The sequence below is a fragment of the Lutjanus erythropterus genome, chromosome 4, assembly GCF_056507025.1.
Source record: "Lutjanus erythropterus isolate fLutEry1 chromosome 4, fLutEry1.hap2, whole genome shotgun sequence".
Taxonomy (NCBI): domain Eukaryota; kingdom Metazoa; phylum Chordata; class Actinopteri; order Lutjaniformes; family Lutjanidae; genus Lutjanus; species Lutjanus erythropterus.
In genome coordinates, this window is record NC_139320.1 from 33,367,029 (window position 1) to 33,383,127 (window position 16,099).

The 16,099-nt window shown below is 41.1% G+C and overlaps 1 protein-coding gene across 1 annotated transcript in view; it reads left to right on the forward strand.

Moving 5' to 3' along the window:
* ltbp4 (latent transforming growth factor beta binding protein 4) overlaps positions 1–16,099 on the forward strand; it is a 68,101-nt gene that overhangs the window by 36,740 nt on the left and 15,262 nt on the right. Inside the window, exons 10-22 of the mRNA XM_084717717.1 lie at positions 1,562–1,621; positions 2,652–2,774; positions 5,902–6,078; positions 6,818–6,955; positions 8,421–8,909; positions 9,593–9,769; positions 12,447–12,578; positions 13,698–13,823; positions 13,925–14,038; positions 14,218–14,337; positions 14,603–14,716; positions 14,970–15,089; positions 15,175–15,294. Of these exons, the coding sequence (XP_084573843.1) occupies positions 1,562–1,621; positions 2,652–2,774; positions 5,902–6,078; positions 6,818–6,955; positions 8,421–8,909; positions 9,593–9,769; positions 12,447–12,578; positions 13,698–13,823; positions 13,925–14,038; positions 14,218–14,337; positions 14,603–14,716; positions 14,970–15,089; positions 15,175–15,294 (2,010 nt within the window). The remainder of the gene's footprint in view (positions 1–1,561; positions 1,622–2,651; positions 2,775–5,901; positions 6,079–6,817; positions 6,956–8,420; positions 8,910–9,592; positions 9,770–12,446; positions 12,579–13,697; positions 13,824–13,924; positions 14,039–14,217; positions 14,338–14,602; positions 14,717–14,969; positions 15,090–15,174; positions 15,295–16,099) is intronic.

Below are 16,099 nucleotides of genomic sequence, written 5' to 3' on the forward strand. Positions count from 1 at the left end.
ACACACACGATATAAATCAGTAATAATTAGACCAATGTTTCTGTTTGAGTATCAGCTGAACAGTTTTTCTTATTTACACTCATTCTGATCAAAAATAATAGAATTAGTTAAGTGCACTTTTTAGATAAATTAATAAAATAAGTCAAATATTTGCTGAGTCAGATTGTACAGAAAGTTAATGATTAATAATTAATACATTAAGAATTTAACATGTATTAATTGATATTTAATCAGTAGTCTAGAAACAGCATTAATTGCGTCTCATTTGACATGTTTCATCTGGTGGATCTGTTCGGTGGATAAAAAACATTTAAAATTAAACTTAAAAGAAAAGACAAGAAAAAAATAAAAAGGTGACACATTTAAGACACATTTAGAAACATGAAACTTTGTGGCGTTTTCCTTTAATTTGTCTCCTGTGATTTCTGGCGTCCTCTTAAGGAGGCCCAGATCCCAGGTTGGGAATCAGTGTGTTACACCAGTGTTTCCCAAACTTGAAATACAATTTTTGGGAGTTTTGGGAGGTTTCTAAATTCTCGAAGGTTCAAGTTTATTTAAAGAAGAAAAGTAGATTATCTTAACAAAACAAAACAAGTTAGGAATGCAGGACCTTTAGTTTTTACAGAGTATTTTTACAGTAAGAAACAAAGTTAGTTTGTTCCTCGATAAACAAATATCTCACTTCTGTCCTGCGTTTATTCAAAGTGTGGAAGTTCTGACACCGTTTTCCAAAAATACTCCGGTGATATGAGAGATTTGACCAGAAATAACAGAGTGCTGCCAACCTCCAACTCACACACACACACACACACACACACACACACACAGAGAAATATTTCTCTCTCTGTCTCTCTCTCTCTCAGTGTGAAGGTCTGATACTTTATGACTGAAATATTTTGGAAATCTTCCACCAGGAGCTGCTTATGTAACTATCTGACATTATCACACACACACACACACACACACACACACACACACACACACACACACACACACACACCCACACACACACACACACACACACACACACACACACACACACACACAGTCAGTAACGATGCGTCCTCCATGTTCTTGCAGAGCTGACTAACAGTAATGGAATGCTGCTCTGTGGGACTGTAGGCCTTTAACACACACACACACGCACATGCACATGCACACACATCAGACATCTGAACACACACCTCAAAGTTTGGTGTGTGTGTACAGACACACAGGAAGTTGTGTTAGCTCACTCGCTGGCATCCAACTTCACATCAGTCTGTCAATTCAGAAAGAATGACGTAATACACCTTTAAAAACCTCAGAGAGAGAGAGAGTGAGTAAAAGAAGATGGAAAACAACACACACACACACACACACCATGTCTGGTATTTCTCTTCTGCTCTTTGAGTCTTTTTTTTTTTTTAGATGAGTAACTAAAAGTTTCAGAGTGAGAGATTTTACTGTGATTTATTTTCTCTCTCTCTCTCTCTCTCTCTCTCTCTCTCTCTCTCTCTCTCTCTCTCTCTCTCTCTCTGTGACCATTATTAATCAATAATCTATCACTGATCACCATCAGGTCAGAGCAACAGTAGCTGTCCTGCTGGTTTTGAGCGAGCCAATGGGACACAGTGTGTCGGTGAGTTTGACACAAACAGGCACACAGAAACTGCAAACACAAACTCCGACAACAAAACTAATTACAAATACTCAAATTCCTGTAATTAAGTAGCTTGTACTTGTACTTTTACGATCATGGCTGTAACTGCAGCTCATTAAGTGAATTATGATTGTTTGTGTTTTCAGCTGTTGGTTCAGAAAACACACAAAGTTTACAACACTAGACTGTGACATCAACAGTTAAAAGTAACTAATACTCTGAGTAGTTTTTATACTACTACTACTAAATATTTTGTACTTTTACTGAAGTATTTTTCTAACAGCAGTACTTGTACTTGTAATTGAATAATATTTTAGTGACGTAACAGTACTTGACTACAGATTTTCAGATTTTTCACTGCTGACTAAAACAGAATGCACTTATTCACATATTCAGTTTAATCGAGGACAAAGACAAAAAATAATAATGTTCAAAATGATCTATTTTATTGTTTTTTGTTTCTTTTAAGAAAACATCTTTGTTTGCTTCAGACCTCTGCAAAAATCACATCATAATCATTTTTAGTTTTTGTGTTTTTTCTGTTTTTCAATGAACATGAGACTAATGGTGTGTGTAATTATCATTTTCTCTAATATCAATCATCATATCAATATCAATCAGAGTATCACAGTAAAAGTTTTTCAGACTCGTTCAGCTCGAGGTTCAGTCGGTCACAAGCATGGATGGGGTGAGGATCAACACTTTGTGAAGAACAGTTTAAGAACGTTTGTCAACACAAAACTGCAGGAATTTATAGATTTAACCATCTACAATCCATAATCATGAAATTATAATCATGAAAAGATTCAGAGAAATCTCTGCACATAAGGAGCAAGACGGAAAACCAACACTGACTGTCTGAACGAACGAGACTCAGACAGAAACAAACACTCATCACAGCTGTCAGAGAAGAAGAGGAGGAGGAGGATTAACCAAGGGCCAGATGCATGTGTGCTAACGTGTGTGTGTGTTAACGTGTGTGTGTGTGTGTGTGTGTGTGTGTGTGTAGATGTGAATGAGTGCCTCCAGCCGGGGCTGTGTGAGAACGGGCTCTGTGTGAACACCAGGGGGAGCTATAGCTGTGTGTGTAGGGTGGGGTTCATCCTCGACGCCACACATGGAATCTGCATCTGTAAGTAACACACACACACACACACACACACACACACACACTCGGCTTGGGAATGAGATGAGGAATAAGGCAGACTTCAGGTCAGGACTTCCTGAATCCATCTGAGCTCTCCTCTGTGGGTCTGATACTGACGTGTAAAATAAGCGGCGTGTTCCTTTAATATTCCAGTCAGCAGAGTTCATGAAACTTTTTGTCCTCCTGAAGGTGAATGGACGTCTTTGTTAGAATGTCAGTGCGTCTCGTTGTTCCGTCCACAGTCAGTGGGTTCTTTGTTCTGTCAGAGGTCAGAAGACGTTTGGTGCTCAGATGGTTCTGTGAAGCCTGACCGGTGTTCTGCTTATTCTGACCGGCATTCACTGAGGAGGAGGAGGAGGAGGAGGAGAAGGAGGAGGAGAAGGAGGAGGAGGAGGAGGGATGCTGGTCCGCCTGGTAACCAATGACAATGCTCTAATCAAAGCTGATTCATTAATCTTGACATCGTCTCGTCTCTCTGTTGCTTCCAAACTGGCTGGAAATGCTCACGGAGGGGTGTGTATTAATGTATGTATTAATGTGTGTGTTAGTGTGTGTGTTAATGTGTGTATTTTGCCTCCTAGAAATTACAGTTTACCCTTTTCTCCCAATAAAATCTAACTAAATATGTTAAAACACGTACGTTTTTGTCATAGTTAAACTTTCTGCAGAAGATTTTTAACTCTGAAGTTTTGAAGTAAACCAAAAAAGTTTTGCCAATCTATAATCTTTATTTGAGTTGAGTTAATTTACTTTTTTCTTTTGATAAACTTTTTCTTTTACGAAACTCAAAAAGTAAAAAAAAATATTTATTCATTAGTATTTTAAAAATTGTTCACAGGGAGCTGTGAATCTTATTTAAATTATATATCAACAAAATTTCAAAAATCTAAGTTGCCTCAATAGTTTTGTTTTTCTCAACTTTTTTGTTTTTACAGTGCCTGATCTCTCTGAACTCGGACTGTGAGTGATCACAACTATACCAGGTTCATTGATCCATTATTGTTGGAAATGTTATATGCTGTCATGTTCAGCTGAGCTCCTGTTCTCTCACTGAATCACTCGTTAGTGACTTCTGCAGTTAATTAGAATTAAATTGTACGTGTAACATTTTTTTGATGATTGGTACCAAATTACTTCTGGCCAGGAAGCTTTCTGGGAAATTCTGAATAAATTAAGAAAGTTTTTTGTGTTGATAAATGTTTTCTGATGCAGGTTTGTCGTATTTATTGTAATTTCTTGGAGACACGGTCGCTCCATCCGTCCGTCCATCTGTCTGTCTTTGCTGTGTGTCTGCTCTCAGTTGTGTTTCTTGTCTTCTCGATGAAGATGTAACTGTCTGTCTGATGCTCTGTCTGTCTTTATTGTTGGTAAATGAATATTAATTGATTGATTAAGAGACTGTCATGAAAGAGTAACTTAAAGTTTCCATTAAGTCACAGTGGATGTTGTGGTGTTTTATCACACGTGTTGCTCTATACGTCACCTTTGTGGCAGCATCTAGTCTGACAATGACAAAAAAGTCATTTTGGTATTTCGGATTTGTTAAAAACTCATCCTGCACTCACACTGGGGCCATTTACAGAGTTTACTGTTGAATCTGTTGGTAAACTGATTTTTGAGATTCAACCATCCCCTGACAGCATATTTTTATCCATGAAGTCCTTCTTTTATGCACAGCACAAAGCAACACACATGCAGTGTCACGCTGTGTAAGTACTTGTGCCCATCTTTGCACCCATGGATGTGTTGGTCCTAATATGACGTGCTCTGGTGCATTGTTAGAGCATTCCTATCTTGAGGCAGCAGAAAGCCATCGATCCCTTGACCATCAAAAATCTGGTCTAAAGTCAGTGGTGTGGTATTTTCCTGCTTAAAAGATGCATCATTCAGATAATAAGATGCATCTTCATAGACGGATTCACAACGTGCAATTATGATTAATGGAGGATGAGCTGCAGGTTGGTGAAGACTGAAGAGAGACGCTGTGTGCATTTATGCACGAGGTACAGCAGCTGTGATCACTCAGGATCTGATGTTAATAAATGCTCTGTATTCTTCACACACGGGCGAAGTTCCTGCAGTGAAATCATTTGGAGTAAAGAAGCGTATAAATCCTGATTTCCATCAGAGCTTCTTAAACATTATTTCCTCTGCAGAGTTTCCTCTGACCTGTCAAGTTTATAACTACAGTTTTTAGTTTTGTTGCTTAAATATTAATGATATTTTCTGCAGTGACGTTACTGCTCACATGGAAACGTTTCAAAAGAATGACAGCAGCCCCTCTGATCATTAAATCATCTTTGAAATGATGTCAAGCTTTCCAGGTGATTTCTTTACTGCTTGTTGTGTTGATGTCTGGCTGTTTCCTTTAATGACTGCAGAGATGTTTTTATGCGTGCAGTAATGTCACTGCAGTCATGTTGCTGTGTGAGACACTTCATCCTATTTCACCAACCTGCAAAGCATCCGTTATTAATCAGAATGTTAATTTTGCTTTTAACTTTAAGCACATGACTACCAGTGGGTCCTTTCAGCTCTGTCCAGTTCTCCAACTTGCCAAATGGGTTCTAAAGGGATTGAAGAAGAGAACAAATAAAGTCCCTTTTGTTTATGCTCTGTTTAACCAGACAAACTGGAGTTGGACACACCCTAAAAGCACCTGCGCCATGTTCTTTAGACCCTGCACTTAAGGTTGTCTAAATACAGCCCATAATGTGTAATGCAGGTTCTGATCCGTCTTGACGGCACTCTTACTGATGGGAAGCGTGAATGTTATAAACACAGAATGCTGCACATCGCACCTTTTATTTAACTGTTCTAAAGAAGCTTCCTGGACGAGCTCTGTGTTCCTGTTCTTGCTTCATTGCTGCTGCTACTCGTGTCCAATCAGAGTCGGGGGCTGTGGTGTCAGAGCTTGCTTGATTTAAGTCTCTGTCGAGGCTGAATGTTGGTCTGAGCCTGAATGGACCGTGCAGGGGTGGGGGACAGCATGTTACTGATTCTGCATGCAGGCCTCTGCTGCTCGTCCTTGTCCCCACGTCTGTTTGGATTTGAGCTGCGGTACATCTCTCTAACTCGTCCCTGTCCTCCTGTGTGTGTCTGTCCTCCTCAGCCCAGAGTGTGATATCAGAAGAGAAGGGTCAGTGTTACCGGGTCCTGGGTTCGGGTCAGGGTCCGTCCTCCTGCTCCCTGCCCATCCTCAGGAACATCACCAAGCAGATCTGCTGCTGCAGCCGCGTTGGTAAAGCCTGGGGCCCCGACTGCCAGAGGTGTCCCTACTTTGGTTCAGGTTGGTCACCAGGAGACTGACAGCTAGTTAGTTAGTTGGTGAGCTACTCAGGCTGACAAGATAACCGTTTACATACCGGCCAGCTAATAACATGACGCCATTTTCCAATGTGGTCACTAAGCAGACAGACACCTAACAGTTCATTTAAGGGACTACAGGTGATTTTATTTTCAGAAAAGCAAGAGTATGTCAAACATCTGAAGTTGATTTTCAGTGGATTTTGCAACGGTTAAAATCCAGAAACTAGAATCATGAAGTTTGGCCCAATAACGGTAAATGATGTGCATGTGCTTCCAAAGAAACACGAGCCCAGTCAGCCTGACGGTGGTGCTGTAATTAACTCCCAAACGTGAATTTTGAAATGGCCATGCGCCTCACACAGGAAGTCCAACTGACTTGAAATTGGACACACAAGTCCATCTCAGTGTACTCAACAAAAAAGTAACCAAAACCATAAACTAGAACCATAAAAACACCTTGTATGCGATATCTAATCACCTGTTGGATGAACTGCCTTGAAATTTGGTACAGATGTTCATGGTCCTCAGAGGATGAATCCTAAATTCTTTGGTGACTTCCCTGTTTGTACCTCAGCCGGTCAAAACTTATTTTGTGAAATATCTTAACATCTTTTCAGATTTTCTTTAAATCTTATCAGGACATGTGAACTCTGCTTCTGGGTCTTTGTTCCAGATGAAAACTGTTCAGATTATTATCTTCTCTCTGTCTCCTCCTCCAGTGGCCTTTAAGGAGATCTGTCCAGCCGGTCCTGGTTATCATTACTCAGCTTCAGCCCTGCAGTTCAACCAGAGAGTCAACGAGCAGCTGGGGGGCCGAGGAGCTCCAGTGGTGTCCCACAGCAGGCAGGATAACCAGGGTACCTCATGTAGATCAAACTTGAACATACTTTTAGCTGTCTGCTCATGGCTCAGCACCACCTGTATGCGATTTGGTCAAATCACAAATTTTGTGATGTTTTGATATTTTATGGTGGTTCTGTGAGGAGAGCAGTGTCGGTTGGTCCATCTGACCACCACTCACATCTTCTTTGTCTGAGCTGAACGTTTGGACCCTTCGATTTGATCTGAACCAAAATTTCAGATGATGACATGGTCCAGACCAGATAGAGGAACCTTGGTCCAATCTAAAGGGGCAGTCGCAGTCTGGATCAAGTTGAACCATGGTTCAATTAATTTCTATTGTGAAAACATTTTTCTTTAGATGGTCTGGATTTTGGGACCAATCACAGGAAGTTCTGGCAGGTGATCTTCAGAACCGGAAAAAGGAAAAACAACACAACAAAATATAATGAGCCACAGCTCTGTTAGCTGTAAGATATCTTATTAGCTCTGTCAGTAAAACACACCGTAGGACTCTGCTGCAAACCAGATGCTAACAGTTAACGGCTAACTAGCTCTCCTCTCGGCAGTTTCAACATGGATACCTCCATTAGCTGCAGACCTTTCAGCTCTGTCAGCCATTAGCTCTGTTAGCTGTAAACTCTATTAGCTCCGTTATCTGATAGCAAAACACACTCCAGGACTCTGCCGCCCACTGGATGCTGACAGCTAACAGCTAACTAGCTCTCCTCCTACTGATTTCAACAGATTTCTTGTTCATGTTGTAGCATTATCAGGAAAGAAACAGAGTTTAACACTCGTCGATTTTAACTTCCGAACCAAAACATCACAAAATCAACCAGTTAGTTTTACATACAAACACAAAAATCACTTTCATCCTGGAGTCGTCCTGGGGAAGACCTCTGTCAAAAATAAAACATTTTATTTTCTTATCACTGTGACAACAGCAGCTGAAGTTCATGGGTACTGATAGAAAAAACAAAGGGATACAAAGAGACAAAGTAAAAATAAGCTGCTGATCATATCAGACTGAAGACAGATGCATTTTACCATTTCTACATTTTAAATGTAAGTGATAAAATGTGTGTAGAGACATTTTTAACTTGTGTGGACACGTCTTCGCCCAGATGGATTTGAATCTTCAGCTGTGCAGCCTCTCAAGTTTAGTCAGGAGAAGGTGGGTTTTTTTTTGATTATTTGGGTTTTTTTTGCCTTAACTGCGGTTCACAGCTGAAGAAACGACAGGAAAGGGAGCCGAGAGAGAGAGAGGGGATGACACGCAGCAAATGGGCCACAGGCGGGAATCGAACCAGCAGCCACTGCAGAGGACTGACAGCCTCAATACATGGTTCTCTACCAACTGAGCTATAGGGATGCCCGAGTCAGGAGAGGGTTTTTATTTGAGAGGAAGCTGGAACAGATGTTGTTGCAAACTGAGCACAAAAAATTCTTCCATGTATTTGTCCTCCGCCCCCCCTTCAGGTCCTGGTTCTGGGTCCAGTACTGGTGGAGCCACCAGGCCTGAGCAGAGACCGCCTTCCTCTGGAGCGAGCCCTTCACTGAGCTCTGGATCCAGCTCAGGATCAGCTGGTGCCAGCAGCTCCCAGACCAGACCCAGTCCACCCCAGACTCCACCCCGACCTCAGCTTCCACCCCCGCCTCAACCCCGACCCCAGCCCCAGCCTCCCCCTCAGCCTCGACCCCAGCCCCAGCCTCCCCCTCAGACTCGACCCCAGCCCCAGCCTCCTCCTCAGACTCGACCCCAGCCTCAGCCTCCTCCTCAGACTCGACCCCAGCCTCAGCCTCCGGCCCGCCCGGTCGACTCTCCCTCCTCCAGACCCGTTCAGCCCGGCATCACCACACACACCCAGGACGGATCCCAGACTCCAGGCAGGCCAGGGACCCTGCAGAGCCGACCTGACCTTGTTCCTTCACAACCAAGACCACAGCCTCCATCCACCGGGAGTCAAGGTAACAGAGACTCTGAGAGAGAAGCACTGCTTTGATTTTTGTCATCAGTTTGTCATCAGTTTGAGTCAGTATCAGTTTAAGTGTACACTATATTTAGAATATTTTTACCCCTTTAGCTTTCTGTCAGACAGACTTTTCTGACACCGGAAACCACCGTTATATGGGAACACACAAGTTGTTGGTGTGCTGCTGCCTCCATCTGTTAGTTTGTTTGTGTTATTGTGTGAATTTAACTTTTAAACTAACTCTTTAAAACATCAAAGTCACACAATAACACAAACAAACTAAAACATTGAGACCAACAACTCCTGTGTTCTGTGAGATAAAATGACTGATTTTGTCAATTGAGTTTGGTTAAGTCTGGTTTGATACCAGTACTACCAGGGATGCATGATAAATATCAGCACATTTCTTTTCTCAGCTACATCTGAGCCTTTCTGACCTTCAGCTGTACAGAAATTACAGCTTATATGAACTTAAAATACAAAATGTGAAATTATTGGTTGTCTGTTTGGTATCAGCAGTGAGAAGCAGGTAATTATTGATTATTTGTATTTGATAAAAATCTATGTCATCCATCAGTAATTATTACTTCTGCTGAGCACTTCTTCCACCTCTGGGAAGAAAACAGGAAGTGAAGTGAAAACATCAGATGAAGTTTCAGATTTGTCCTCTGTCCTCAGCAGGTGGTCGTCCCTCTTCCTCTTCCTCTGTGCCCTGGCCCGATCAGCTGCCAGCTCGAGGGGACTCTCTGCCCGCTCCAGCCCAGCCACAGAGCCCTGAGGGTGGGTCGAGGCCCAGCGGAGGACGACCTCCTCTGCAGAACAGACCAGCTGTCAGCCCGACGACCAGAGTCCAAAGTGAGTACCAACACACGACAGGCCTCTGGCAGCAACAGTCCTCTCTTATATTTTCTCTTTATTGATCATAAACTGGAGGGGTGTGGCCAAATGGTTATTACTGTATAGGTAACGTCCCCAAACTGAATATAAGGGCAGCTGTTGTGTCGTGTTCAAACAGAAGGTCAAAAACTGATTAGACATCGTGATAAAAGAAGAACCCGCCCCATTTCCGTATTTTATTTCCATATTTTTTATTTTATTTGATAAAAACTGCTTCTGACTGCTGTATTGTTTGCTTTCTGCATGTAATTCATCAACAACATTCATTGCCAAAGATAATTAATGCCAATTTTTTGCACCTTATTTATATTTACATTTTATGGAAGAAGGGAAGCAGAAAAATACTTTAAGTTAAAAAGAAAAATGAAAAATAAAAAAAATGCTCCAGCAGATTTATTATTTTCTCATGACCTCCATCATGATCTCCTTTAATGCCTCGGTGTTTCAGGGGTTCTTCAGTCCTCAGCCCTTGTTGGCTTGAAGGCGGAGCTCATGGGTCATGTGATAGAGGTGGTATGTGTTGTTCATAAGAGGGGATTTTATCATTTTGTCTGCCCTAATAATTGCGTGAATTTATTATAACTGAAGAATTTAAACTGATGTTAACGTGTGTTGATTATATTTTCTGTACAGTTTGATTGATACTTTTGAAATGTTGTGATTTAAACCTAATTTCATTCTGTAAATGACTTTTCAGTTCTGGGATTCTCCCTGGTTGTCTTGTCAAGTTAATATTTAGAAGTATCAGTGATCAATTGTTAGGGAGTTTTCCAATTTTAAGTATCATACTAAGGCCTTGAGGTCACTGAGAGGCCTGCAGTTAACAGACACACTGTCTCTCTTCTAGACAGTAGATGGACCTGTCTTCTTCTTCTTCCAGATAAACTAGGGAACATCCTGATAGTGTTGCTATGGCAGCTAAGGTGGAGATGTGTCTGTCTTGTCTCTCTGAACAGAGAAGACGTAACATAATCAGGGATTGGATATCACTGACCCTGTGCTCTCAGACCTTTTTCATTCATGCTTCCTGTGTTTGTATTTGTAATATTTTATCATGGACTTTTTGTTATGGCACTATCATACCTTCAGTTTTGGTCTCATTACATCTCTGACAACACCAGCCCGATCTCAGGCAACATGACTCTCAAACCAGTACAGACTTCACAGGAAACCAGTGAATTTTCATCACCTCCCAGTACCGAAGAGATGTAACTCCAAAACTCTAAATGTAAACCTGTAGACGTCTGTCCTTTGTGCAAGATTAAACATGGTAAGACAGTTTGTGAAGACATGCAGCAGCAGGAGGACATTTTATCCTCCACAGAGAGAAAACAAGGACTGGAATCAAACTGGGGACTCTGAGTTCCCAGTTTGTGTGTTTGTCTCAACCAGTCGACCACCAGGACACACAGAACTCTGTTCTCTAATGTTCTGTGAGAGTGTGAGCAGGCCTGCATCTGTGTTCAGTTAGTGGAGAAATACCAAACACACACACACACACACACACACACACACACACACACACACACACACACACACCTGTTGTCCAGACTTGTAAACAGTTTCCACCTGAGTTTACTGCCAACTGAAATCTGAAATCTGACTCTGACATAAGAATCCAACTCCTGTTTTTTATTCTAGTGGGATGACTCTGAGCCCAGTTCTTTTCTATTTTTTCCTGCTTATTTTTATTTGAGGAAAAAGAACATTTCTCACAAACATTTCATAACAAACATTTTTCTGTTTTTTTTTCTACACTCCAGCCACCCGTCCGCCCATTCTGTTTACACAGTATGATATATAAGAAACAGTCTACAGGGGATTAAGAAGTAAAATAAACAAACAGATACAAAAGATAAAATAAAACTCATCTGGTACCGTTGGGTTGGTCCTTATTTCTCACATAGTTTTTGGGCTCATGTTGGGTTCGGACTGTACTTTATTTATTTATTTATTTATTTATAATTCTCTGCAGTTTAATTGTTGCCAATTTCAGTTCCCTGGGTGTATTATCCTGGTCACTGATTAATTCCTACTGTTTGGTGCACAGAGGGAAGCTTGTTAAGAAAAATGTTGGGTAAGAGTCGGGTTTGGGTTGGATTCAGACAGACAATTTTGCCACCATCGGGCCTTGAAGGCCTCAACTTTTCAGACATGATTAAAGCACTAAATAACAGGCAAGAAAATACAAATACATACAAAGAAATACGAGTAAGGCTAATTTACCTTCACTTATCCATCAGTGATCCCTATGGAGGGTTATTCATGAGGTTTTCAAAATAAAGTGCCAAAGGGTCCCATTTAGTGAGGGATTTTTCAGATTGACCCTCTGATTGGGTTTTTAATCTTTTCTCATTTTTATTATAACCTTTATTTAAACTCAAAAATCATTGATTGTTGGCCCTAATTTACAATGTTGAGTAATAACAGTTTAAAGAAATAAAAGATAACATAATAAGAGATAAAAGGTGAATGAAGCAATTAAAACAACAAGGCATGAGGAGCAGCATGTACTCCACCTTTTTCAATTAACAAGATTGTGGCAGGATTAATTAAGCAATTAATCAACAACAACACAGCAACAAACAATGTAATATGTTTCTCTCTCTCTCTCTCTCTCTGTGTGTGTGTGCAGCAGTGCAAGGTGTGTGTGACAGCAGACCAGGTGTGTGTGGACGTGGCCGCTGTGTGGATCAGCCAGGTGGAAGACACACCTGTGTGTGTGATCAGGGATACCAGCCCAACTCTCTGAGGACGTACTGCCAAGGTGATAACACGCACACACATACAGACACACACACACACACACACACACACACACACACACACACACACACACACACACACACACGTACACACATACACACACACACACACACACACACACACACACACACACGTACACACACACACATGCACACGCACACACACACATACAGACACACACGCACGCACACACACGCACATACACACACGCACATACACGCACATCTGTCCTGGTCAGATGTGTGTGAACTCTGTGGTACCGCTGTGTACAGTGTGTACAGTGTGCATAAACATGATGTGATTAAAGCTTTAATGTTCATAAACATTATTTCTGTGAAGACAGAGTTTATTTCACAATAACAGCCTGCTCACTGTACATTATCCTGCTCATTACACAGTGGCTTTGCCACAAAATCAATAATTTGAAACATAATATTAATTTAGTAATGAGTTTATTGATTATAAAATGACTTTATTATTCCTCCGGTGTCTGTGATCTGTTCTTCATAACAATGTTCTGTTACACAGAAATAACAGACCTTAAAATGCTGTAACTGACCAATCAGAATCAAGTGTTTTTGTAGGATATTTTCCTCCTTTTTCTCTTATCTTTTTCAGATATTTACCAGATTTATTTTTTGATATATTACTAATATATATTTTTTAGATATTTTAACAATAATTCATACTGATGTTTTTTATATATTTGACTGATATATTTAGATGTTTTGTTTTTTACAGAATCCTATAAAATATAGATTAATAGATTAATACCCACAGGTTCAGGTTTCCACCAAACAACTGAAACATTTTTCGAGTGTAGCTGCTTTATTTGACCCAGAGGCACACACACACACACACACACACACACACACACACACACACACACACACACACACACACACACACACACACACATCACATATTTACTGTACAAGTAAAGAAATAAAATGGAAAATTAAATGTTTCAGTGACACAGCTGTTAGCTTTACGACACCTCATAACAAAGCTAATAATAAATAATTATACATAACTGATGTGTGTTTATCTGTGTGTGTGTGTGTGTGTGTGTGTGTGTGTGTGTGTGTGTGTGTGTGTGTGTGTGTGTGTGTGTGTGTAGATGTGAACGAGTGTGTGCAGTCTCCAGGTGTGTGTTCAGTGGGACAGTGTGTGAACATGATGGGGAGCTACAGGTGTGTGTGTCCGTCTGGATACAGGAGCAACAGCCAGCAGACCAGCTGTTCAGGTGACGTGTGTGTCTTCATATGTTTCTGCTGCTTCACACACACATACACACACACACACACGTTACACACCTAACATCAGCTCCCTGTGTCACACACCCAGACATCAACGAGTGTCTGCAAAACCCCTGCATCAACGGTCGCTGTGACAACACGCCGGGCAGCTACAGGTGTGTCTGTCGCCTTGGTAACAGGCTCAGCGGGAACACCTGCACAGGTAAAGACACACACAAAAACCATACATCATAAAAAACCTGCAAATACTGAGAAATGTTCAGAATGACCCAGAGTGACATGTTGCCTCATACTTATTAAAAAATAAATTAAAAAATCAAAATAATTCAAATTAAAATGTGTGTGTGTGTGTGTGTGTGTGTGTGTGTGTGTGTGTTCCAGATGTGGACGAGTGTGAGGACCCCCTGCAGTGTCCGGGTCAGGAGTGTATCAACAGTCAGGGCTCGTACCGCTGCGTCTCCTGTCAGCCTGGATACAGACTGATCAACAGGCTCTGTACAGGTAAACACACCTGTCTGTCCATTGTCCTCATGTCCCCTCAGTTAAGACAAAGATACAAAACAAAGTCTGCATTTCTGTTTGAACTGAAGTTTATAATGAGTTTCAACCATATCTAATGCTGTTTCGTCACTCTTAGCTTAAAATTATTACCTTATCTAATAACTTATTTTATCTGAACTTTTCTTAATCTAACTTGTCTTAACATAACTTTATTTATTGAGCTGATTACTGAGTGTCATCAGTGTTATCTCGTGATCGTCTGCAGACATCGACGAGTGTCGTCAGGCTCCCTGCTCCAACGGTCGCTGTGAAAACACACCTGGAAGCTACCGCTGTGTCTGTCGCCATGGTTACAAGCTGCAGAACAACACCTGTACAGGTAAAGGGTAAAAATACAGCAAAGTAAAATATAAATGCTCATTTTTGTACACATTAAAAAAACATTAATCAGTGATCATTATTTTTTTTTCCCTTTGGACAGAACCAGGTTAACAGTTTCCCTCTGTATCCAGTCTTTATGCTAAGCTGGATGTAGCTTCATAGGCTGAAGATCTGAGTCTATCTGAGTCTCTGTGTGTGTGTGTGTGTGTGTGTGTGTGTCTGTGTGTGTGTGTGTGTGTGTGTGTGTTCAGACATAGATGAGTGTGCAGAACCATCTCAGTGTCCTGGTCAGATGTGTGTGAACTCTGTGGGATCGTACCGCTGTGTGTCCTGCCGACCAGGATACACACTCATCAACAGACAGTGTTCAGGTACACACACACACACACACACACACACACACACACACGCACACACACGCACACACGCACTGATCCCTGCGTCGTGTCTTTGCAGATATAAATGAGTGTGAGAACAGAGACTCTTGTCCTGGTCAGCAGTGTGTGAACACTGAAGGATCTTACAGCTGTGTCGACTGTCAAAGGGGGTACCACAGTGTGAACGGAGTGTGTACAGGTACACACACACACACACTGAACACACACACATTATATACATACAGTATATACACACTAGGGCTGCAAACTGATGGCTCGTTCCTCTTTCCTTAATCAATTAATCGATTAACTATACTTACAAACCTTAAAGCTGTTGCATTTACCAAACAATAACAAAAGTATTTTTCCAAAGATTTATTTCCACAGCAACATGTTCCACATTCTCTGACAACATTACATACACCCTGAGAAATAAAGGTGCTGAGTAGAACCATATAAAGTTCTTCAGCTTGTCCCCATAGGAGAACCATTTTTGGTTCCTGTTAAAACTTTTTTTTAATAAAAATTCACTTGGAACCCTTTCCAAGAGTTCTGCCTAGAACCCGACATAAAGGGTTATACCTAGAACCATCTGTGAAAGGTTTCACCTAGAACCCCCTGTGAGAGGCTCTGCAGAGAACCATTTTATGCACCATAAATGGTTCCACTCAAAACCCTCTTTGGAGGTTTTAACCAGAACCTTTCCACCTTTCTAAGGTGCTATCAAGAAACCAACTGGGAATATACCAAGAACCTCTTTATATTTCAAGGGCTTTATCTACAATCAACCCAGGGGTTCTATTGAGAACCATTTTATATTAAGGTACATAGAACCCTTGATGAAAGAATCCTTCAAGGATCTCAGTAATCTTTGTTTTGTGCATCACGATGAAACAGATAGAAGCTACAAAAACACACAGAGAGAATGTTTAGTCTCTAAATCACCACAAACCACAAAACTAACAGTGATGGAAGCAGAGAAGAGTGATAGAAACCATGACTGT